The sequence below is a fragment of the Crocuta crocuta genome, unplaced genomic scaffold, assembly GCF_008692635.1.
Source record: "Crocuta crocuta isolate KB4526 unplaced genomic scaffold, BGI_CrCroc_1.0 scaffold159, whole genome shotgun sequence".
Taxonomy (NCBI): Eukaryota; Metazoa; Chordata; class Mammalia; order Carnivora; family Hyaenidae; genus Crocuta; species Crocuta crocuta.
In genome coordinates this window covers 2,338,492-2,364,277 of record NW_027533263.1, presented here as the reverse complement: position 1 = coordinate 2,364,277, position 25,786 = coordinate 2,338,492, and the positions used below count along the sequence as shown (strand labels likewise).

Genomic DNA, 25,786 nt, shown 5'->3' with positions numbered 1-25,786 from the left:
TCATCCAAAGGTCGTACTCTTACCACAACACAAACATTAAGGCCCTATTATATGGCAGGAACCTGGACAGGTAAGAACACACAGAAAAGATCTACAACTGGGGAGAGAAGATATTCAAAGGATGCAAAAGGAAATTAATGGCTTTAAAAACCCCTTAAAAATTCTCACCTATTCTCAGAGCAACCCAGTTTCAGATAAACAAGTCAGACTTTAATTTGCCTGAGTACCTTACTATATATCCTAAGTGTGACCTCCAGCAAGAAACACCTAAGATCTTACTAAAAATAATCACTTAGGCTCCAATCCAGATCTACTGACTCAGATCTAGTTTATCAAGATCCCCAGGTGATTTTTATGCATGTTAAAAGTTTTAGGTACTTGGCTCCAGCGCCCATTATTCTAAGTGGTATAGCTGGGATAAAGGATGGGCCTGATCCAAGTTTTAAAAAATGTCCTTAGGAAAGTAACAAATGAATAGAGAACTATAGAAAAGTGTTCTGGATAGAGTACAGCTTATCCAAGGCCCTGAAAAGCACACACAGGACCTGGAAAATAGTAGATACATATAGAAATACTTTCAGCCAAAAAGTATAAATTTACAATTTTTATGTTTAATTTTGAGAGAGAGCACATACATCAGCAGGGGAGGGACAGAGAAAGAGACAGAGGATTTGAAGAAGGCCCTGCACTGACAGCAGGGAGCCCAATGTGGGGCTTGAACTCATGAACTGCAAGGTCATGACCTGAGCCAAAGTAGGACTCCAAACTGAGTCACCCAGGTGCCCTAAATCTACATTTTTGAAGGAAAGAATGTAGAATACAGCAGAGAATAATTTTTTGTGAGTCAAGAAATTAAAAAAAAATTGTTTGCATTTATTTTTGAGAGACAGCGTGAACAGGGGAGGGGCAGAGAGAGGGACAAGAATCCAAAGCAGGCTCCAGGCTGTGAGCTAGCGGTCAGCACAGAGCCCAACGTAGGGCTCGAACCCACAAACCATGAGTACAGGACCTGAGCTGAGGTCAGACACTCAACCGACTGAGGCACCCAGGCACCTCAAGAATCAGGAAATTTTTTAAGTTATCTCTATGCCCAATGTGGGCTTGACCTCACAACACCTCTAAAGTCCCATGCTCTATCAATGGAGTCAGCCAGGTGCCCAGGGAATCATTTTATGTGGTCCACTCACAGAAATTCTTCAAGTTTGCTATCAAAATTAAGTATATAAAATTCACCTGTCCTTCCCATTTCAGATTAAGATTAGATTTCATGCTAAGATCCCAAGGGTCCTCAATAGAACAAGCACATCAGTTTAGCACAAAGAACCAGAGCCTACCTTCTGGTTAGTGTTTCAAACAATTAAGACTTTAGCACTTAAGGGGCGCCTGGGTGGCTCAGTCGGTTGAGCGCCCGACTTTGGCTCAGGTCATGATCTCATAGTTCGTGGGTTCAAGCCCTGCTTCAGGCTCTGTGCTGAATGCTTGCTCAGAGCCTGGAGCCTGTTTCAGATTCTGTCTCTCCTTCTCTCTCTGCCCCTCTCCCACTCCCGATCTTACTCTGTCTCTCAAAAATAAATAAATGTTAAAAAAAAAAAAGACTTTAGTGCTTAAGAGAGCTGATGACTGATTCAATGAGATTTTTAGCATTCTCAAAGTCTATCTTGTTTCAGATAAAAAGCTTTTGACCATATAGCTCTTTGTAGGGCAACTTCCATCAAAAGCTATTAAAAATCTGTTATGTCTCATATCCAGAATGTGTCTGGGGTACTAATGAATCACGTAAAATATTAACATTCTTCTACAAGCAAAATAATCAACTTTAACATATAATTGTATCTAGGGATGGCTACCTGTACTTCATGTAGCATATATTTCAAATACTTAATTGTACTTATATCTCTGAAAAGTTCTATCATCTAATTTTCTATAAACCAATGTTGGTGGAGAGGTATAGCTGATCATCTCTAATTTCCAAGTGAGGAACTGAAGTTGAGGGGCTGTGGTCTTGCCCCTAGTTAGATGAAAAGCAGAGGTGGAACACAAAGTTATAATCAGTTCAGCTCCACCACCTGTTGAATGTTTACTGAACTGGGCTTTAGCATCATGCCCATGGCATACACAAAGATGCCAAACCTAACAGTCCTATGAAACTTGTGGTTGTCATGATTATAGAGCTGTCAAGCAGGCTATTGTTCACATACTAAATTACTATTTTAGAAACAAAGACTGCTCAGAGGGCATTTGTTGGGATAAGCACTGGGCATTATATGTAAGTGATATTAACTTCTACTCACGAAACTCTTCTTACACTATATGTTAAACTAGCTTGGATTTAAATAAAATTAAAAAATAAAAAGAAACTGTTACTCTAATAAAAAAAGAAAACAAAATGAAACAAAAACAAAAACAAAGACTGCTCTTTGGTGTTCTATGTCCTGGTGTATACTCATGGACATTTTATTTTTGGATTTGTTATCCTGTTATTCCTTTTTACTAAAAAAATCACTTTGTGTTATCCTTTTAAAATCGCCACTTTAGAAAAAACTTGCATTTATAACTTATTGCTCCATCAGAACTGTGAAGTAAAGTTAGAAACATAATTTATTGTCTTTCTGAAGAGATACAGAAAAGCTTTGTTCACTTAATTTAAAAATTCTGAACACAAAGCACAGCTTTATTTAAATAAATACAGAGGCAGAAAAATAGGAGAAAAGGAGAGAAAAAAAGAGTCCAAAAAAAAGAAACATTAACGTGAGGCTTTTAAATTGGTCCATCTAATCATGATCTCCCAAAAGCCTGTTTCAAATTAACAAGTCACAACTCTCACTTTTCAGCTATAATTATCAAAGCAATAATCATCAAATGCTATATAGAATAAAGGGCCACACAGACTGTCTACCTGGAATATAGAGATCACAGAACTGCCATAAAATACAAAGAAAATATTTTTATTTGTATAACAAAGACTCAAAGAAATGATGACATAATCAAATTAACAGAACTGGTTGTCAAGACACGAATAGGTCTGGAAAGCTACAGATGATCAATCGCTTTGTTTCATCCAAACTTCTCTCAATTGGAAAGCATCTCTGATATATTCCTGACTGAAGTGTGATGTAACCAGGTGATTCAAAGATGGTTCCCTTCAATTAGTCCTCATTATCTCTCTTTTTTTTCTTTTTCTTCTTTTTTTCTGGACTCTGAAAATAACCAACAAGAATGCTTTTGAAAGAGCTGTAAATGTATGGATAATAACTTTTGCTATAAGCAGCAAAGTAGATCTATTTTCCTTGAAAATAAATTTGGATTAAAGATTAAAACCTAAAAATATAAAAACCACCTCTATGAAAGTGATCTGTAGCAAATCATATTATCTCTCTTTCTCAAGCAAACCCATTCTACAATAAAATTCTAGGTTTAGGAAATGGCCCTTTGTAAAAATGCCATTTTTATTTTTACTGTTCCATCATTGAAAACTGTAACTGTTTGCTCATTTCTAATATAGAAATAGAAATCAGAATAGAATACAGAGACCCTGTCCGTGCCAACAAAGTATTGGGAATTAAAAACAAACATACAGGAATTGCTGTACTAGTGCATGGTTCTTCCTCAGAAAGTGGTTCCTCCTTAATGTGTTTCTTTTTGTCCTTTTTCTTCTTCTTCTTCACAGATGTCTCCTGTTCTTCTACCACTAGTACTCCTTCCTCCTCTTCTTCTTCTGTGGCTGCTACTGTTGTGGTTTCTTCAACTGAATAGGGTAAGTATAAAGACACAACAATTAACATTGTATAAGGCCTCACTCTCTCCACCCCAAACCTTTAGAATCTCACTTTTTTCTCATCATTCTGGTTGACTAGCCAACATTTATTATAAAATTCTATAAGTGGAAAGATCCTTGGAACACTTGCCTAGTCCAATATCACTAACTTAACAAATTATATAAAGCTCAAAGAAATTTCTCATGAGATCATGTAGCTATGTATAGAAATTAGGATTAAAATACATTAAAACTGGCTATTTTTGCAAACTGTCAATTATATTAGAAATGATTTAAGAGTTTGTGCTCCAGAGTTAGGACCCTTGGGTTTATTCAACCTGGTGGGACCTTGAGAATAAGTCATTTGACTTCTGTAAACTCAAATTACTCATCTGTAAAATTTAGTAATGTCTATCTCAATGGATGATAACTAGGACTTAATGAGATAATGGTTGGTGCATTAGAATGAAGACTCAATAATAGGTAGCTATCATTAGAAACTTATTCACCTTTGAAGAGAAAAAAATTCATTCACCAAAAATTTATTTAGAACCTACTAAATGCCAGGTTGTACTCTACAGATAATGAGATACAAAAAGGCATAAAACAGACAAAATCCTTGTCCTTATGTGTATCTTTTAAGAGTAGAGGAAAAACCCTAAATGATACAACTATACAATATTTTACACAGTAATCAGTGCTAAAGGTAAAAATAAAGCAGGAAGAGTAACACTGAGGAAGACAATGTGTCTGGATAGTTAGGGCAATCAGGCAAACACCTAGAAGAGCCAAGGACACCTATCCTGAGGAAAAATATTCCAGGTAGAAAGAACAGCAAACGCTAAGGTTATTTTGGGAGAGAAAGGGAGTTGGCAGGTTTAAGGAACAACAAGGAGGCCAGTGTGGCTGCAGCACAGTGAGCAAGGAATAGGACTGAATCAGAGCTAATGGGGTGCCACTGTGGCTGCTACATTAAGAACAGCAGTGGTGGATGACAAGCGGTTAGACTCCGGATATATTTTCAAATTAGAATTGAATTGAAAGGATTTATTGCCAAAATAGGGGTGCCTGGCGTAGTCGATGGAGCACTGAACTCTTGATCTTGGGGTTTTAAGTTTGAGCCCCACATTGGGTGTAGAGATTAAAAAATTTTAAGAGTCAAAGTTAAAGGCCAAAGCAACTAGAATTGCTATTTATAAGCAGAAAAAATTGTAAAGCAATAGACTGAGAGTAACAGAGATTCAGGAATGTTAAGTTTGAAAAGCTTACTGGATATACAAGTGAAGGTACAATTCTGGAGTCATGTTTCAAATGTAATTAAAGGGCTCAGGGATCACCTTAGTGTTGAATAAATAAACAGAAGTGTAGAGGTTAAATAACTCATTTATGTTCTCTTTCAGCCAGGGCAGGAGTTCACATTTGCTGATAGTATTTTTGGCCACTAAGCTATTTAGAAACCAAAAATTAGTCATTACTTTAATGCCTGATACTCTTGCTAGACTAGCTGGTATGCATTTAACACAGGTACTACTAGTAAATGGGATTACCTGCTTACCAACTTTGCAAGACAGCCTAGTTCACTAGAGAGCACCTATTAAATGTTACTATAATGGTAGGCTACTCAATGTTATTACTATAGTCCATTCCATACAGAAACAATGAAGAAAACCACTGCTGTGAATTCTACCCTTAACTATACAAAAATATTTCAACAACTAATTTAGAAACCATAAACTTTTTTTTTCTTATATTTTAAGCTATTCTCAAAATAGTTCACAAGATAGGAACTAAAGTTTGGTACATTTAACATAATACATGATTCCACATATCAAAGAAATGCTTCTCACATTCCTCTATGAAGTCTGCTATATTTAGTTTAGTACCTGAACTATTCCCAGCCAACATGATAGCTTATTAAAACACCATTAACTTCCAATATGGGTGGTTTCACAATAAAGTTCAGTGGCATGTACTTTCTCAAGACTTCTGAAGTCTGTCTTAAAGAATAGGAATATAGGGACGCCTGAGTGGCTCAGTTGGTTAAGCGTCCAATTTCAGCTCAGGTCATGATCTCATGGTTCATGGGTTTGAGCCCTGCGTTGGGCTCTGTGATAAAGCTCAGAGCCTAGATCTAGCCTGCTTCAGATTCTGTGTCTCCCTCTCTTTCTGCCCCTCCCCCACTCTCGTGTGTGTGTGTGTGTGTGTGTGTGTGTGCGCGCGCGCGCGCGCGCGCGCACAAGCGCATCCTCTCTCAAAAATAAACATTAAAAACATTAAACATTAAAATATAAATAATATTCAAAAAATTCCAACTGACCTTTAATTTTAACCTTGGCTTTTTTGGCTTTCTTTTCAATAATTTCATCCTCTTTATCTACCTGTTCTATCTTGCGTTTCTTAGAACAGGTTGGGAGTGTGGAGTCACCAGAAGGATCATATGTCTTCACTTCACTGAAAGAGTGAAAGAATTACTGAAAATTCCTACAAATACTTGTGTGAAATAATTTTAAAGAGGTTTAAAGGAAATGCTATTAGATAATACTTACATAAGCATATAATGCTGTTTCACTTTAGTGGTTTTGGGGCAGTTTATGAAAACTAATAGTTCCCAAAAGGTAAAGAAGTTTTACTATTTTCCAAGCAGGTCAATTATACTTCAAGAGAAGTAGTGAGCTAAAATGAATTCTGATTTAGTAATCAATGTAGTGACTATGGTACAGAAAAATAATCAGCATGGGGAAAGATGGAAAAAATCTCTTTATACCAAATGACTTCTAGAGTAAAACTTGAAGCAATTCAAGTTTTAGAATACAGGCAATTCAATGAAAACAACAATAAACCCACAAAAAACCCTAAATCAAGTTAATATAAAAAAAACTTCACATCCCCAAATCCCAAAAGACAGAAAAACAAGCAGGGATACATATGGATAAAGAGTCCCTAAAATGCTACATTTGCTTTTGCTCCAATGTGCAGAAAGAAAAAACTGAAATACTAAGTGCCTAAAATGAGAACTAAAGTTCATAATTGGTGCTTAAAAACCATGTGTTTAAAGTCATAAGATCATGTGTTTCAAGTCCCCTGGTATGGGAATATTTAAAAATTGCTCAAACGAGCTAACAGATATTCCATTTCTTAAACTGTAGACTTGTGGCTGCTTAATTTTTATAGATTAAAAACATTTATAATTTAAAGAATAAAGATCCACACTTAGCAACTAAACACACCAAATTAGACTTTGAACAGAATTAAGGAACACAATTTTTCTAAATGTGTACACTTACATATATATGAATATATATAGTAAGATGTTATGGTATTTTGCTCTCCTTGCCCACTCAGAGTTTAAAATTTTACTATTAAAATTCTTAGAAGGATTATAAGAGTCCTAATGGAGAATTTATGGGTTAAAGGCTAGAAACATTTTAAAGGCTCCTGATACATACCATCACATTGCTTCCCAGAAAAGCTATACCACATTCTACTTCCATCATCACAACTAGTGCTGAACATTACCTCAAATAGTAAGTAAAATGCCTCTCCCTACATATATCTTTTAATAATTTCATGGTGGTCTGAATACTTCACTATGCCTCTTAGCTATTTTTAGACTTTTCTGTCTTTAAAATAGGTTTCATTGTGGATTAACTCTAAATTTACTTTTTGATAAGTTGTACACATACAGAAATTACAAATGACAAATACTATCTACATCTGAAAATGAACAAGCTAAATATTAAGAAAAAAATAAAAAAGCCAAGGGACACCTGGCTGTCTCAGTTGAAGGAGTATGCAACTCTTAATCTCAGTCTTGAGTTTGAGCCCCACATTGGATATATAAACAAAACTTAAAAAAAAAAAAAAAAGACAAAACAAGTATGCTATGTGTGTATTTATTACAACAATGTAAAAATATGTTTATGATTAAAAGTCAGGGGGCGCCTGGGTGGCTCAGTCAGTTAAGCATTTGACTCTTGACTTCAGCTCAGGTCATCATCTCATGGGTTCATGGGATTGAGCCCTGCACTGGACAGCATGGAACCTGCCTGGAATTCTCTCCTCTCTCCCTCCCTTTCTACCCCTCCCCCTCAAAAATTAACTAAACACACATGGAAAACTGTAAGGAGCAAAGAAAAAATTACAGACATTGAGGTGTTTAAGTTTATAATAAAGTGCTGTTGACAATTATAATTTAAGTAAGCAGATATTGTTCATCCATCCTCCCACAAACGTACTCACCTTTTATGTTCGTACTTTTCAGTTTTTGCTAATGCTTTTCCTGTTCCACTTATTTTCCTTATCTAAGAAAAGATATCAATTCTTGGTAAATATAAAGGAAATTGTTAACAGTAGAAACAAAAAATGTTGGATATGCTAAAATGTATCATAAATAAAACTGCTTAGCAGGTGAAATAATTAAGTACATAAGCTACTTAAAGTTTATTAATTTTTGATAGCTAACACTTCTGCAGGATGTGGTTCTTACCCCTCTATCTTCCAAGGTCCTCAACCTGGCCTCTAACTTGGCTCTGTTCTCAACTCCCATCGCAGAACTGGAATCTTCACCAAAAGCATCATATCTAATAGCCAGAACAGTTTTGGCTGCCAGCATACGAGAAATCTAATAGAGAACTTGAAGTTAGAGGCATTCAAACTATATTCCAAGTTAAGATATAAAAATCCTCAAGAAGTTATTTATGAGAAAACTAGAGCAAGTTATAAACTCTACCATTCACGATAGAATTTTTTCAAATCAGGAATTACAAAAGCATTATGAAATCATACAACTCAAGAAATCTATTTTGTATCTGAATGTCTGCCACGATTTAATGGCTAACTGGTTATATACACAACTACATTCATTTTGGTGGAAGAAAATATCTCGCAGGAGTTCATATCTAAAATGAGCTCAAACTACTCGTCTAATGTTTTCCTTTAGTTTCTACTCAGTGAGCTTAGTTCTACACCATGTCATCCAGAAAAAGCGTAGCTCCCCTTTAGGCTAATTAACACTTTACCAACCCCTTTCCTTCATCAATCTGCTCTGAATTTTATAAAATTTCAGATTCTGCTAAATTATGTATCCTACCAAAAACCTTGAAACTACTTTAAGTTTCAGCTTTCTCATCTACAAAACAGAGACACCTATCTTTCATAGGGCTATTAAAAGGATTCGCTTAAGTCCTACCAACTGTTTAGCACAGCGCATGTGCTATTATTTATAATTCATAGATGTTGATGTTAAATTGATTTCTTCCACAGAAAACTTTTGATGTGCCATCCAACCCACCCCTCACCAATGGTTGGAGTCTAGAAAACTCCTAAGACAGCATAAGAAAATGGCTTTCACAGGATCAGTAACACTTTATATTAAAATAAATAAGTAAAATTTTAAAGTGAACTCTACACCCAACAAAGGGCTCGGAACTCAAGACCCCACAATCAAGATGTCCATGCTCTACTGACTAAGTCAGCCAGGAGCCCTGAGTAATATTTTCAGTGTATTTTCTTTCAGTGTACAAAAGTGCTTTTTAAAAAACTTAAGAATTCACCATTCCCATTCTCTATTTAATGAAAAAGTAGTAGAAAGATTTATTGCATATTACAGAGTAGGAAATGGGTTATTTAGAGAAAAAAAAGAAAAAAACAAAAACAACAAAAAAAAACGGCCCACCTCAGGAGAACTGTAACTCACCTTTCCTTTGTGTTTGGGACTTGTCTGGCCTACAAGGGAAGCATGATAAATGAGACCATACTTTGGAGTATCTCGTCTAGACTTGAGGGCTCTGAAGAGTGCCTTTTCTGCTCCAAGAATCTGAACTGTAGAAGCTGCATGTTTGGCCAAATTCAAAAGAGAACCTTCAAAAGACAAGAGGTAGTTATAAAGAATGCAATTCCAAGTATTTGAAAGTCCCATATATTAAACACAAGACATATAGTGTAAGTATTATAGGCACTAGAGTAAATAACAATCTCATATAATTCAGATTCTATAGTCTGGGATTCCCTATAGAAGCTTCAGCAATTGTGATTCATCCATGTAGCACCATGAGCAGAAGTCTGTAATGAATGCTTATGATAAACTGAAAGTTATACCTATTAGTTCAATTATACTTATTTGCCTAAGAGATGGTATTACTATTCTACATTCCATTAGCAGACCACAGGGGATGATTTTGGACATCAAATATTCTACTTTAGAGATGGAAATTCTTAGGACACCTCAGTAGCAGAACTATATGATAATCTCACACTTTATTTACCTCTATTGTTTAAGATATGGAGACACACTTAAAGTATACACATAAATATATGTATAGTATACGCAGAAGTATACTAATCAGGTATTAAAAAGCTGCTGCTTTGTCAGATTTATTACAGATTTTGTCAGAACACACCCCCAACATTAATGCTCAACCATCAGATACATACTTAAAATTAAAAACATACTTCTGTTAATCCCTGCATTTCTTATGACAAAAGGCTAACTAAGCCTATGAAATTTTGGATGTAGACAACAAAACCTGCCAGATGATGCCAACACTGCAGCTGAAGGTATCTGAATGGCATCTTTGTCTATTTAATGATGCAGTTATAGGAGCTATTCTAGTTTAGACATGGTGATGTAGATAAGATCTTCTGTGATGGATTATTAACAGTGACTTCAATAATATAAGAAGCTAGTAATTCACTCAATTTGCAAATATTCAATTTTACAGTGTTTTTTTTGTAGCATACCCTCTTTGTAAATCACCATATACATGTATAAAGTTTTGTAAGTTATGTATTAAAAATATTTTGCATGTCAAGTATATTAAAACAGCATATTAATAGTGAACCAAATTCTCAATCAAGCATATATATCAACCGTTGTGATAACTATTCCTATTTTAATCTGATATGTTTTTAGTATTAGGAAATATTAACTGATATTATCCTCCTGCACTTCATCTGAGTATTCTAATTAATGGTAACAAACTTCTGACAACGGACCACAAGTGTCTCAGAAGAGGTAGTGACTAAAGATGCCTTCATTATCCAAAAGGAAATTCAGGCATACAAATCAGAATCATCACTGAACACTTACTTGGTCCTTAGTTCTCCCCAATATACCATCTACTTTTATTCTTTATCTAAAGTTTCTAATAAATTTCATTTGAAGATTAAGAAACAGTCCTAGGTAGATAACTCAACTCTAAATAATCCTATTTACAAGTCACATTAAAGTCATCACCTGCATGAGCAATGAGTCGTGCTCCCACTAATTCCCCAACCATGACTGTAACATTTGGTGCAATGGCCATCATTCGATTTTGTAGATATTCATACAGCTGGGTTCTATACTCTGAGATTTCAATTACCTAGTACAAATAACAAAGTGAATACATCATAAATGATCTGAGTAAAAACTGTATAAAAAACCACAATCTGAAACACTGCAGTCCTTCCTAAATTATCACAGAACAGCTGTACAATCCCGGGAAAATGAACCATTCCTTACCTGTTTCTCATTTTAATAGATTTTATGAGATAATATATATAAACAACCTAATTAATACACTGCCTAAAAATGTTACACAATTATTAATATGGTTAAGCACCCAGCTTCAGCTCAGGTCATGATCTCACAGTTTCTGAGTTCAAGCCCCACAAAGGGCTCTGCGCTGACATAGTAGAGCCTGCTTCAGATCCTGTCTCCCTCTCTGCTCCTTCCCTGCTCATGCTCTCTCTCAAAAATAAACATTAAAAAAAAAACCAGAAACAAACATACCAAAAAAAAAGAAAAACCACTCCAAGGACTAGACATTGTATCATCCTCTTTGGGATTTTTTTTTTTTAAAGTAATCTCTACACCCAATGTGGTACTGAGATCAAAAGTTACATGCTCTACCAACTGAGCCAGCCAGGTGTCTGCTATCTCCAAATGAGGAAAAAAAAAAAAAGGGCTCCAGGCTACAAACATAGAGAGTGGAATTAAATAATTCAAGCTGTATTTCTCTATCTTTTTAATGGATTTATAACTTATTATCCAGACAATGCTAACAATACAAATAAACTGGATAGTGTTCTTTTAACTTTACTTCAGTATGCATTTCCCCCTCTAAGTATATAAATCAAGATGGCATCAGATGAGGTAGTGACTGAACACCCTCATGTTTTGTCAGGTGAACAATAAGTTTAAAAATCATCATTGCCATCAGAAAAGTATTATATAGCTGGTCCCACCACAACTAGTTTCTCCATAAGTATAGTTTACCTGAGTGCAGAGATGTAGGATATTGCAAATATCTTCTTCTGAAACCTCTGTTCCCATTGATATCTCTGCAGCTGCTTTCACTTCTGCTTCAACTTCTTCTGGCAGTAATTCAGAAAGTTTCGCTGAGGCATAATTCTTCCTGTCGCCTATGGAATGTTTGCAGAGGATGAGAAGAATCACTCTTCAACAAATTATGTAAAACCCAAATGGTAAAAAAAAAAAAAAAAAAAAAAAAAAGTGCCTAAACAAAATAAATAGCAAACAAGTTTGATCTGGCAATTTTCCTTATATAAAGGCTTGATTTTAGAGCTTAAAATCTCTTCCCACTATTTCTCTTCGGAAAAGAGAGAAGAGAAGAGAAGAGAAGAGAAGAGAAGAGAAGAGAAGAGAAGAGAAGAGAAGAGAAGAGAAGAGAAGAGAAATCAGGTAAAAACAAAATACCCCATGAAACAGGACTAATAATATTGTGACAATTTGTAGCTAAGGTTTTATTAAAGACAGTGCCATGAATTACTGGCATGGTAATATGGTAATATAATATGAACCTGGTAAGTCCTATTTATCAACAATGCCCCAAGTTGCTCTACTAATATTACTGTACTATTAGTATAGAATATAACAGTAGTAGCACACACAGACAGCAATACTAGTTTTATTATTAATATAATGCAGGATATCCCAAGTGTACAGTTGCTCCTATTAATGGCAATTTTACTATGAGATATATTTACCTTAAGATGCCATTTTAAGAAAAACCAAATTAAGAGGGGCATCTGGGTAGCTCAGTCGGTTGAATACCTGACTCTTGATTTTGGTTCACGTCATGATCTCACACTGTGGGTTCAAGCCCTGCATTGGGCTCTGTGCTGTAAGTGTGGAGCCAGCTTGGGATTCTCTCTCATTCCCTATCTCTCTACCTCCTCAGCTCATGTTTGCTTGTTCATTCTCTCTCTCTCTCTCTCTCTCAAAATAAACTTAAAAAAAAAAAAGAAAAACCAAATTAGAGAACCATACTGTTGTATAGGCCATCGAAATCACAGATGGAAGTTAATTGTATCTGAATTCTAAATCACTACATTTCCAAAATACATATTAAGTTGTAAGGAACTCTGGGAAGCTCAAGGAAAAAAAATTACTATAGAAGTCATGTTTTGGGATACAAATAGTTATTTTCAATGCCTTAAAAGATAAAGTTACTCACCAACTTTCTGTAAACACTTGCAGTATGTCAAATTATCTGAAATAATTTTTCCTAATTCAGGAAAATGCCAGCCATACCATTCTCTACACCGCATAATGTAGTTGTTTAGTTCTTTATCTAGGTCATCTAACAAGGCTGCAGTAGATTAAGAAGGAAAAGAAAAGAACTTTTAAAAGGGCTTTAAAAAACTGTGGTAAAATATACATAACATTTACTACTTTAACCAGTTTCAAGTATAGGTTTCAGCGGCATCAAGTACATTCACAATGTTGTGCAACAATAATCCACTATCCATTTCTAGAACTCTTTCATCATCCCAAATGGAAACTCTGCACCCAATAAATAACACCCCATCCTCTCTTCTTCCCATCTCCTGGTAATCTCTTCTACTTCCAGTCTCTGAAATTGCCTGTTTAGGTACCTCATAAGTGGAATCACACAACAGTTGTGTTTTTTTGTGTGGTTTATTTCTCTTAGCAGATTTTCAAAACCCATACATGTTGTAACATTTATTAGAACTTCATTCCTTTTTAAGGATAAATAATAATCCATTGTGTGTATGTATTCCATTTTGTTTACCCATTCATCTGTTAATGGGTATTTGGGTTGTTTCCGTGTTTTGTCTATTGGGAATAATGCTACTATGAACACAGGGGTGTATGTATCTGAGTACTTGCTTTCAATTCTTTGGAGTATATACTCAGAAATACAAGTGCCATTTAAAAAAATTTTTTAAACTGGAAACTGTTAAGAGCTTGAAGCTTTCAAAATTGATTTAATGACTTGGGAAAATGACCTATTACAAAGCCAAGTGAAAAAAGCACAATGCAATACACCCTACTTATTCATTTATACTTCATGGAAAAACACACATCTGTTAACATCACTAGTGTTAATTCACGTTACTTCCACCTAATCAAATTATGGATGGTTTTCCTTTTCAATTCTGCATTTTCCAGTTTATCTACTTCATTACTAAAAATTCTGATCTCCTTTCCCTTCCTGAACTGACAACATTATAAAAAATATAGTTTTAACAGGAGGAAAAAGTCATGAGGATTAGGCCTCAAATGGACTATACTTACAAATTGCCTGAACAATCATGGTATCCACTTTATCAGCACTAAATTTCAATCTATACCGGGACAAACTGGGGATAAAGGGGAAAATAAGAAATTACTGACAGCATCTATGAAAAGAATTAACAGCATAAAAAAGTGTTTAAAACCAATTCCCTCTCCTTGTAGCTGCATTATTTTAATTCTCCCACCATAAGAAAATCAGTTGAACAAGAATACAAGATGGAAAAATCAAGGGCTTCTGGGTGCCTCAGTCGGTTTTAAGCTTCTGACTCTTGGTTTTGGTTCAGATCATGAACTCAGTTTGTAGGTTCAAGCCCCACATCAGGCTCTGTGCTGTCAGTGTAGAGCCTGCTTGGGATTCTGTCCCTCCCCCTTTCTCTGCCCCTCCCCCACTCATGCTCTCTCAAACAAGAATACATTATGCAAAACCCAAGAAATACACATTGAAATTTTTAAAATGTTTATTTATTTTTTGAGAGAGAACACGCCCTCAAGAGATCTTGTGAGATCATGACCTGAGCTGAAGTCAGATACTTAACCAACTGAGCTACCCAGGTGCCCCATGGAAACACACGTTTAAAAAGAAAATAGAGGTGTTCTGCTATAACCTGTATTTCAGAAGCATGAATTAATTTATGGGAAAAAAAAAAGAATGATGCTGTTTAATGCAAGTCATATTGGTTCGTGTATGATTTTTACAGGGTATCAATGCTTTATACCAGTAGGTATAAAAGCACAACACTTAACATCTAAAAAAAGAAAGCTGTGGAGGAAAAAAATTGTACATAGGGTTTCTTAATCTTGGCTGGATAATTCTTTGCTGTGAGGCCTATTCTGTGTAGTGTGGATGTTTAACAATATCCCTTGCCTCTACCCATGATGTTAGTACAGACCTGAACCCACCTGTCATAACCAAAAATGTCTTTAGACACAGCCAGATTTCCTGAAGGATATGTAACTGCCCCTGATTGCGAACCACTACTGTTAGTACAATGTCAATTAATCAACAGCTTGGATCTTGACTCAGGTTAGCTGTTAATACTCCCTTAAAAAAGCTTACTACAGGGGAGCCTTGGTGGCTCAATCAGTTGAGCATCTTGATTCTTATTTTAGCTCAGGTAGTGATCTCACGGTTAAGTCCTGAGATAGAGCCACTCATTGCACTCCACAGTAAGGAGTGAAGCTGGCTTAAGATTCTCTCTACCTCTACTCCTCCCCACAACCCCACACAGGCTTGCTCTCTCGATATATAAATAAATAAATAAAATGCTTATTACAAAGTTGTTCTTGACTTTTATGTATTTTGTTCATCTCTATAACTCAGCAGCTTTAACCTTTTCATTGATTTATGCTATTTTTTCTTCAAAGGTAGATATCTGTTTATAGTATTATTCCTTTAATATAAATTTAACCTCTTTTTTTTTCTTAATGTTTATTTATTTTTGAGAAACAGAGACAGCGTGAGCAGGGCAAGGGCAGAGAAGAAAGAGAGACAAAGAATCCCAAGCAGACCTCAGGCTCTGAGCTGTATGCACTGAGCCAGATGTGGGGCTCGAACCCACGAACCATGAGATCATGACCTGAGCCAAAGTCGAACGTTAAACCAACTGAGCCACCCAGACACGCCTAACATGTCTTTTTAACTATATCAACATATAGGGCTTTTTTAGCCATCAGCACAGAGCCCAATGCTGGGCTCGAACTCACAAAAACCATGAGATTGTGATCTGAGCCAAAAGGACACTTAAACTGAACCAGCCAGGAGTACAGGGCTATTTTTGATAGTGCTCTTGTTATAAAGTTGCATAGATTTTGAGTAGTCTACCTTTAATCCTTTTTCTTTACCAAAAAACCCTGTTATTATAGTACAATTTCACAGTATGCCAAGCTTTTCAGGAACACATACCACAGGAGAGCAGAAATGCCTGTTCTAATGGACCTCTGGTTAAACATGACACGATAATGTGATTCTCTTTGCCTTATTACAGAAATTCAATGAAAATGAGTAAAACAAGCAACACAGATACACACATACACACAGTAGACCATAGCAGGTATGAAAGTTTAGGGAGATGAAAAGATGGAAGGATAGCAAATGATTCAGCAGAGATCAGAGAGAAGAAAAAAGAGAAAGCCCAAGAATTGTGGGACCCAGTGCTCAAAAGGTAGAGAATGCATATGATGAGGACTGCCTGTGTTCCAATCCTGGCTGCATCACTTAACAGATGAATTGCCTTTGGGCATCAGATTCATCTACAAAATGAAGATAATATTACTACTACTACCTTTCTCATAAAATTATTACTAGAATTTAATTAGTATTTGCAATATGGTTAAGCCAGTGCAACATAACCTCTTATTAAACAGAAATAAACGGACTTTATTTTCCAGTAAATCTCACCTATGTGCCAATCCGAGACACATTGCTGCCATTTCACGTGGTTCTACTCCAGGGATTAATCCATCCATCTGTGAACGGATTCCTCTCATAAGTTCATTAACAACAGGACTATGGATACAACTGAGGTTCAGCTTTTCCTGTAAGAATAAGATTATCTATCTGTATTAATGGCAGCAAGAGGGGGAGTCACAGAATTTGAAGCAGGTCCCAGGATCTAAGCTGTCATCACAGAGTCCAATGCAAAGCCAGAACTCACGGGCTGGGCTCAGGCTCACAGACCATGAGATCGTGACCTGAGCCGAAGTTGGATGTTTACTCAACTGAGTCGCCCAGGCATCCCCAGATTTTTTGATAAATATGGCACAGTACTATAAATGTACTTTGTCTTATGATTCTTCTCTTTTTAAAATATATTTTATTTATTTTTATTTATGTAATTTCTATACCCAATGTGGGGCTCTAACTTCCAACCCCAAGATGCAAAGTTGCATGCTCCACCAACTGAGCCAGCCAGGAGCCCCTGATTTTCTTAATAACATTCTTTCCTCTAGCTTACGTTATTGTAATACAGTATCTAATACATGTAACATACAGAATATGGGTTAATCAACTATGTAGGTTATTAGTAAGACTTCTGGTCAACAGCAGGCTTTTAGTAGTAAAGTTTTGGCAGAGTCAAAAATTATACACAGATTTCCAACAGTGTATGTGTGTGTGGGGGAAGGGTTGGCATCCTAACCCCTAAGTTGTTCAAGGTTTACTGTACAATTTTTTACATACCCCACACAAACAGTAATAAATTTTGTTCTGCACATCTTCATTTCTTTTCACTTTGCAGTGTATTTGGTAACTCCTTCATACAAATTTACAGTGTGCTAGTTCATCAAACGCAAATTTATATTTATTACACCATGTTTAAGAAACAAATATTTGGCACATATCCATGATCTTCAGTGAAAGTTTTTATTTTTTATTAAAATTTTTAATATTTATTTTTGAGAGACAAGACAGCACAAGTGGGGGAGGGGCAGAGAGGAATAAGACACGGAATCTGAAGCAGGCTCCAGGCTGTCAGCACAGGGCTTGACATGGGGCTCAAACTCACAAACTGTGAGATCATGACCCGAGCCGAAGTCAGACACTTAACCAACTGAGCCACCCAGGCACCCCAGTGTAAGTTCTTAAAATAAAGAAACTGAAAAGAAAAAAACAAAGATGCCCATAATCCCACCACTCAACAATTTGTTCTTCTGTATTAAGCTAAAATTTAATGTTTTCAACAGAAAATTAAAAACTAAGACTTGTGGGCACGTCAAAGAATGAAGATAGAGATTGTTATCTTCACAGAAAACTTTATTACTTACAGACAGCATTAGAAATTCATTTAACTGAACTTCTTAAATTCACAATCCTGGCCAACCCCCTCCCCCCCCCGCCTCAAATCTACTTAGCATTTTCTTACCTAAAAAGACCTACAACATGGGATGCCTGGGTAGCTCAGTCAGTTGAGCATCCAATTCCAGCTCAAGTCATGATCTCACAGTTCATGAGTTCGAGCCCTGCACTGGGCTTGCTGCTGTAAGCGCAGAGCCCACTTAGGATCTTCTGTCTAGCTCTGTTTGCACCCCCACCCCAACTCATACACATGCACTCTCTCAAAAATAACAGTAAAAGACCTACAACATAATATAAACCTTACTTCAAGAATTAGAGGTACATGGCACCTGGCTGGTTTAGTTGCAGTACACAGGTCTTGATCTCAGGGTTGTGAGTTTAAGCCCCATGTTGGGAGTAAAGATTACTTAAATAAACACACTTAAAAAAAAAAGAGAGATGTTCACAAACACCATAATTAACCTGTCACTGTAATATCTACTGTAACCACTGATGATCAAACTATCACAACCAGCTCTAACTCTTCCCCTTTTCATGCTTAGGAGCCCATTTTTCCAGTATTTCCACTAATGTCTAGAAACTCTACACCCTACTAAAGTTTTCTAATAAACACACACACTCAAAAGGAAATGTCATGTTTCCATTTCTGTTGATAGAAAAAGAAATGTGTCTGAATAAAAACATGGCAGGATATACAATGTGTTAACAGATTATCTCTGGGTAACAAGATTAAAGCTTATTTTTATCGTTTTGGGGGTATCAATATTTTCTACCATGACTAGGCATTACTTTTATGTGCTTAGTCCTGATAATCATATTGGAAATCAATTATTCTATAGCTAAAGGAAAAAGATCAAGTATGAGAACTTATAAGAATCAACTCAATACAAAGGCAAGTCTTTGTAGTTCCTAAGCTTTATGGTAAACTCTTATTAGCATGAAAAATATAAATTTACCTTTATGACCCCTCCTAGTTTAGCATCAGCTACTGCCAGGGGTTCATGGGCTTCTTTTACTATTTTCTTCAGAACCTTCTTCAGCTGCTTATTGATTTTGCCTTCCATCAGAGCTGTAAATGCTTTTGAGGAAAAAGAAAATCAAAAGAATTCAAGTTTCTAATTGTAAGAACTTAAAATATAAACTTTAAAATAAAGCAAAATGAACACTTCCTTTCACCTTTCAAAAAGACTGAATTTAAAATTACTTCTAAAATGAAGTGATACATGTAAAAAAACACTGAAGGAGTTTCACATTTCACAACCTCATCTGACCTTCCCATCCCTATTTCAGCTTTAGAACCAGAAATTAAAGCAGATCCAGCATTCCTTTCCCTATGTAATATGAAATCTACTCTGGAACTCAGAGCTAGAATCATAAAATGTTAGAAACAATCTATTTTGGAATCACAATTAGATTCCCTCTTTTATGTCATTATAGACAGACTGGCCTGTCTGTCAGGTAAAAAGGAGTGTACTCATTTGGAAGGTTCTACTGCAGGGTAAGGAAGTCCGAGTGGAGGGGTTTTGCTAATCCTGATCCAGATATGTCATCATGTCTCTGCTTGTAAACCTCCAGTTGATGAAGAACTCCCCAATAAAGGCACCCTTATTCAATCTGGGATTGCTATCATTTTTGGCAGGTTCTAAATCTGCTACTTTATAAGTTGTACCATTCTTTAGGCCCACACTTAGATCTTCTGGACCCACATGGACCAACACCTCCTGTTATCTGTTAGGGTCTTGGCTGAATTTAAAGTATGCCTGGCAGGAAGGAAGTCTATCACAATGTCTAAGGACAGGAAATTCATGCTTAATCAGCCAGCTATCTGCTCTTTCCTCATGACCACATCTCCACCCATTTGAATTATAAGTCCATTTTACCTGTTATCTGGGAAGAAGAAAGGTGAGGACAAAAATCATCTGGCTACCATAAAGCTCTTACAGAGGTCGACACGATATAAGAAGTTGAGACTCAAGCTATTTTTGTTAGGTTCCAACCTCTTACATACTATGTTGTACAATACTGACTCCTTATGATCTTCCTTTCTAATGAGTTATATTCTTTTCTTTTATAATTAAATATTTCAACTCCCAGCTTCTATTCTCAATCTTGCATACCATCATCTTTTAAATTTTTAAAAACATATTTTTCTTTTTGAGAGAGAAAACCTGAGAGTGTGGGGGGGAGGGGCAGAGTGAGGGGGAGAGAAGATCTGAAGCAGGCTCTTGGTGACAGCAGGGAGCCTGATGCGGGGGTCCAACTCACAAACTGTGAGATCATGACCTGAGCTGAAGTCACACACTCAACCGAGTCACTTAGACACCTCATCTTTTACATTGTAATGTAGACTTTTTTTTAAAATTTTTCTTATAAGCAAAAATTTCTACTCTAGATCTAAGTAGATTTATCTTCCCTTTATTATGAAAATAACTGTCAATTACTCTTCATAATATGCATTTTTTTTTTTAAAGTTTATCTTTGAGACACAGGGAGAGAAAGTGGGGAAAGGGGGAAAGAGACAGCGACAGAGAGAGAGACAGAGAGAGAGAGAGAACCCCAAGCAGGCTGTGTGCTGTCAGCAAGGAGCCTGATGCAGACCTAGATCACAGAAGCTGCCCCCATAATATGTGTTTTTAAAAGATGGCAAACAGGGGCACCTAGGTGGCTCAGCTGGTTTAGAGTCTGACTCTAGATTTCAACTCAGGTCATGATGACAGTTCATGGGATTGAGCCTCGAGTCAGACTCCAGGCTGACAGTGCAGAGACTGCTTGGAAACCATTCACTCTCTCCTTCTCTAAACAGACTTAAAAAATAAATAAATAAAAGATGGGAAACAGAGATGGTGATGGAGTTAAGAGGATACTAAGTCTTTACTTCATGAGCCAGTTCCCAGCACCCCCTACTAATCTTCCCACTTCATCCAAATGTAGTCTGGTACCAAATTTTTCTGTAGCATTTGGAAGACTTGCTACTTGAAAATTAGACCAAGAATAAAGATAAAGCTCTCCATACAAAGAGCATATTTGAATTTCTAAAACCAATAAATGGGACACCTCTCAAGCCTCAGTATTCCTGTAAAATAGTGACTAATATCTACCTCACAGCATTGTTTCAAGGATTAAAGAACAATTCTGAAATGCTGAGTACAAAATCTGACACCCACTACATGATCAATATATTAGCTATTAATAGTAAAAATCTGCTTCATGTCCTGGTAGAAGCAGACCATTTAATATGGACTGGTCAGAAATAGCCCAAAAACGGTTAAAGAGATAATATGCAAAAGGGAATTCCAAAGAACCCACTTGGGATCAGGGCCACTGCACTTTACAGCTCCAGCAGGAGCTGTTCAAATCAGTCTGTGTGAATATGGCATACCTCACCCCAAGTGGGAGAAGAGTGAACATAATCTTTTTCTTTGGGCTTTTAACAAAACTCTACCCATGTAATTTTAAAGCTGTGATAAACAGATCTTTAAAAAAATTCTCTAGGCAGGGGTGGCACCTGGCTGGCTCAGCTGAAAGAAAATGCAACTTGTGATCTTGGGGCCATGAGTTTAAGCTCCATGTTGGGTGTAGAGATTACTAAAAAAATTAAAACAAAAATAAAATTTAAAAAAATTATCATCATTGTGTTTTAATAGATCTATGAGACTTTACTGACTTACTGATGGAGCAGCCCTAGAACTCTTTTTAAAAATTTAAAAATTGGTCCCATTATTGGGTCTTCCTTCAGCTACCTCTCTGCCAATGTTGGGGCGGTCTATTAATATCCCAGCATACGTAGTTAGATTCCTAATTTTTACAAGAGAATTATATTCTTTTGTGGCTGATGAACAAAATTATTTGGGTCTAGGATATTCTTGCCTACTTATAAGCCATATTCTTTATGGTCCTATGTATTTCAACCAAGTAGTTGGCTGACTTAATATACAGAACTTAAGCAACTGAAACTTCCATGATTAGAATTTTATTTCCAGTCTTCTCATTTTCCCTAACATGGGGGGAGGGGGACCCAAAAATCTTGTTAAGAGCAATTGCCTATTAAAGCCAAACTTAGATAATACACCCTATTACTTTATGTCTGTTCTCCCATTATGAGGACTAGTTGAAGGATAAGAGTCATCCATTCTTCATGCTCCCTTCAGATTAACTCTTAAGGCTCTGTGTAGTTTTCGTATTAAAAACAAACAAAACCCAAAAAACACCACACATAAAAAAGCCTGTTCGTTCGCCTAAAACCTTTTAATAATGTTGTGCTCTTCTGAACTAAAAACGTATACTCTGGATAGCTGCTTTATTATTATTTCAACTGTGAATCCTAGCTATTCTCAACTTTACACCCTTGAATTAAAATCATCAGAGGGCTGTGCACTTGACTACATTACCTTAGTCCCTTGTAGAACAGCTTTTACTGAACTGTGCTTCAGCATTATGCTGTTGGTTTCCACAGGGAGATCAACTTAACCACTTCTCACCTCTCATCACATGGGGGGGAACAAGCCCTATGGTGAAAAAAGCTAACTCAATGTTGTCTCAGTGGTAGTGACGAATTAGAGTTAGATCACTTAAATTCAGTTCCAAAAAGAATGCATCATTGACAACATTGAATAAGGTTAACTCAGGCAAATGAATCAAATAAATCTTTCGATAGGAATAATACATTGACAAGATTATAAGTAAAACCAAAAAATAAGCTAGTCTTTCACTTTACCTGCTAATGCTTCTGCTGTATCTTGAAATTTCTCAAAATGTTTTAGCTTCACTCTAGAAGAAAAAATAAGAAAAGTTATGAGGGCATATTGATTCTTCAAAAGCCATATATTTAGGAAAGAGATTCTGGACTGTTTTCAAAGCACACACCAACAAAATAAATTTTCCTGTCATTAGGCATGAGGATGCAAAGTTAGATAAATTCATATTAAAACAACTAGTTTCTCCAAAAATTAGGTCAGTAATGTCTGCACTAAAAAAGAGAAGATCTGATGGAAGGGTTTGATGGAAAAAGAATAGCCAAGAGGTTTGGTACCACATCTCAACCAGAGGAAAGATGCTGAAGCTTCAACATAACCTCTGCTGCTTAAGGCTGGACACAAATGCTTTTTACAATACAGAAAAGAAGAGACCTTAGAAAAGGAAATAGGAGTGCCTTGTAGGTCAGGAATCTCACAACACTGATTTGTCCACCTAGTACAAATACCCAGCTAATAGAAATAAATAGCTAATAACCAAATCTGACTCCTGTGACCCTTATTTTACTCTCCTCCTTCCATACACTTATGTGCAAGGCAACATCATTTTATATTGAACAAAAAAAAATACAGTTAATTCATAACTCATTGTTGTCTCAGTGGTAGTGACGAATATTTGAGTTAGATCATTTATATTCAGTTCCAACAAGAATACATCATTGACAACAATGAATCAGGTTAACTCAGCCAAATGAAGCATATAGCCCTTTAAAAAGAAAAACTAGTTTTCTATTGTTCCTAAATTAGTATGGTCTTAATTAAGGAAGGTTTTCTTACTTGCCAGGGAGCAAAAACCCTGGTGGTCCCTTAAATACACACCTAACAATACAAAGATTTTAGGAAAAAATAGTAACTTCATCTTATTCTGCCTCACCCCATTCCCATTTCACTTTTCTGAAGTGGCATCTGTTGGTGTCTCTCTATGCCTGCATAAATGCATATAGATATACAAGAACCCTGCAACAATGGGATCACACTGCATACATATCACGGAGACTGAGAAGGATGGTTTTCTCCGTATGCCACAGATCTCTCCCCAGGTCACCAGGGGATCTACAGATATACTACAATTTATTCAGCAATTCTATTACTTGGGGGCCCTGGCTAACTCAGCTGATAGAGCATGCAACTCTTGGATCTCGGGGTCATGAGATCAAGCCCTGCATTGAGTGTAGAGATTACTTAAAAAACACACCTAAAAGTTAACTACTAAATTCTTGGTTTCAAGATAACTTACATTTTATTTGCTTTCTCTGGAGTTTCAAATTCTTTCCACAAACTATCAACCTCTTGAAGTTTCTTCTCATTCAAAACCTGTAACAAATATTTAAATTTTATTTAAATAGCATTGCCTAGACATATATAATTCTAGACATATATAATTATATTCTTCAAGTGCAAGTGTACATGTAAGTGGAGAGTGGTGAAAGCTATCCTCTCACCGAAAGAACAAACCAGTTTTATTTACCCACCATAAATTCATGATCAAATTAGCAGCACAAGTAGCCCATTTAATAACTGGATGGAATTCAGTCAAGGTCTTTGTTGAAAACGTCCCATTTTGAAGGCACCACTAACACCTTCACAAAGCATATCATTTAAAAAAATTTTTTAAACATTTATTCATTTTTGAGAGACACAGAGAGAAGAGCCTGAGTGGAGGAGGGGCAGAGACAGAGAGAGGGAGACAGAATCTGAATCAGGTTCCAGGTCCTGAGCTGACAGCACAGAGCCCAACTCATGAACCAAGAGATCATGGCCTGAGACAAAGTCTAATGCTTAACTGACTGAGCCACCCAGGTTCCCCAGCATATCATGTTTATAGAACAAAAGACTTTATTTGCTTACTTTCTAGGATAAAGAATACATTTTATTTATTGCTTATAATCATACTAACATCAAAGCATTAAAAATTTCTCTAAAACTGAGATACGATCAATTTTAAGATACATCCTGTTACAAGAAAACTTAAAATGAAAAGGGGAAAGGGGGCACTTTAAATCTATGAGGCAGTCATTAATATTTAGCCATATATATTCTTCAAGACTTTTTGATGGTCTCAATATTTTATTTATGCATACTTTTAGGAATTATATATGCCACTTCGCATAACATGGACAGTTACAGGTTTCGACAACCTAGAATTAGATTGTATGAAAATATCACCATTTTATGCCCTTATAGAGTTTAAAGGTTTTTCTAAATTTTCCTTATTCTTCTTCAGAAAACAGTTTTATATATATATACATATATATATATATATATACATACACATGTTGTATTTCTATAGGACATATTTTACTCTAGAAGTGGGGCTAATTGATCATGTAGGAAATGCATATTTTATATTTGACAGATGCTACCAAATTGCCTTCAAGAGTCTATTAGTTTCATTTAAATCAAGAGTTAATAAAACTTATTTCCCACACTCTCACTAATTCTGAATGTGGTAAGTTAACTCCCCAAGTATCTACAGGGTAGACTCAATCCTAAATTGCATTTTCCCCATATTTTAATATCCTTGAAATGCCTTACAATTGATGGAAGGTAAATTAATTAGTGTAAAATAACAGCATATTAAATTTGGTGAAATACAGTAAATATAGATATTATGTCTTCTTGTGGGAAAAACTCAATTGATAAATTTACAACTATACCTTACTGATAAACATTTTATCAAATCCATATCACAGAATATTTACACAGTATGATTTCTTGCCCAGTTATATCTAGTATATATTTTTATGATCAAACATGAATATAATACTGCAAGTTGCACTTAATTTCTGTCAGACAAGTGTGGCAAGATGATTTTAAGAAGGATTTGTTGTGGGGGTACTTGGGTGGCTGGTTGGTTAGCCATCTGCCTCTTGATTTCGGGTCAGGTCATGCATGATCTGAGGGGTTGTGAGATCAAGGCCTGCGTTGGGTTCTGTGCTGGGCTT

The 25,786-nt window shown here is 36.0% G+C and overlaps 1 protein-coding gene and 4 non-coding genes across 6 annotated transcripts in view; all 5 read right to left on the bottom strand.

Annotated features, from left to right (window-relative positions):
- Positions 1-2,924: 2,924 nt before the first annotated feature.
- The window catches only part of NOP58 (NOP58 ribonucleoprotein), a 28,769-nt gene continuing 5,907 nt past the window's right edge, over positions 2,925-25,786 (bottom strand). The window contains exons 2-15 of one of the 2 annotated variants that reach the window (XM_077747594.1): positions 24,079-24,155; positions 22,805-22,857; positions 19,047-19,168; positions 16,696-16,832; positions 14,298-14,362; positions 13,213-13,347; positions 12,012-12,157; positions 10,989-11,115; positions 9,450-9,613; positions 8,241-8,375; positions 7,994-8,055; positions 6,072-6,205; positions 3,576-3,745; positions 2,925-3,197 (exon numbers count right to left, since the gene is read on the bottom strand). In XM_077747594.1, the coding sequence (XP_077603720.1) occupies positions 3,147-3,197; positions 3,576-3,745; positions 6,072-6,205; positions 7,994-8,055; positions 8,241-8,375; positions 9,450-9,613; positions 10,989-11,115; positions 12,012-12,157; positions 13,213-13,347; positions 14,298-14,362; positions 16,696-16,832; positions 19,047-19,168; positions 22,805-22,857; positions 24,079-24,155 (1,578 nt within the window). In that variant the 3' untranslated portion in view covers positions 2,925-3,146. Of the gene's footprint in view, positions 3,198-3,575; positions 3,746-6,071; positions 6,206-7,993; positions 8,056-8,240; positions 8,376-9,449; positions 9,614-10,988; positions 11,116-12,011; positions 12,158-13,212; positions 13,348-14,297; positions 14,363-16,695; positions 16,833-19,046; positions 19,169-22,478; positions 22,586-22,804; positions 22,858-24,078; positions 24,156-25,786 lie in introns of those variants that run through there. The other variant, XM_077747595.1, reaches the window with a different exon arrangement.
- LOC144217917 (small nucleolar RNA SNORD11) lies at positions 10,753-10,837 on the bottom strand. Its single transcript, XR_013330995.1, has one exon. It is a non-coding gene; the product is annotated as a small nucleolar RNA SNORD11 (small nucleolar RNA).
- On the bottom strand, positions 11,872-11,954 carry LOC144217918 (small nucleolar RNA SNORD11B). The gene has a single exon (XR_013330996.1). It is a non-coding gene; the product is annotated as a small nucleolar RNA SNORD11B (small nucleolar RNA).
- On the bottom strand, positions 22,615-22,701 carry LOC144217914 (small nucleolar RNA SNORD70). The gene has a single exon (XR_013330992.1). It is a non-coding gene; the product is annotated as a small nucleolar RNA SNORD70 (small nucleolar RNA).
- Positions 23,426-23,514, bottom strand: LOC144217913 (small nucleolar RNA SNORD70). The gene has a single exon (XR_013330991.1). It is a non-coding gene; the product is annotated as a small nucleolar RNA SNORD70 (small nucleolar RNA).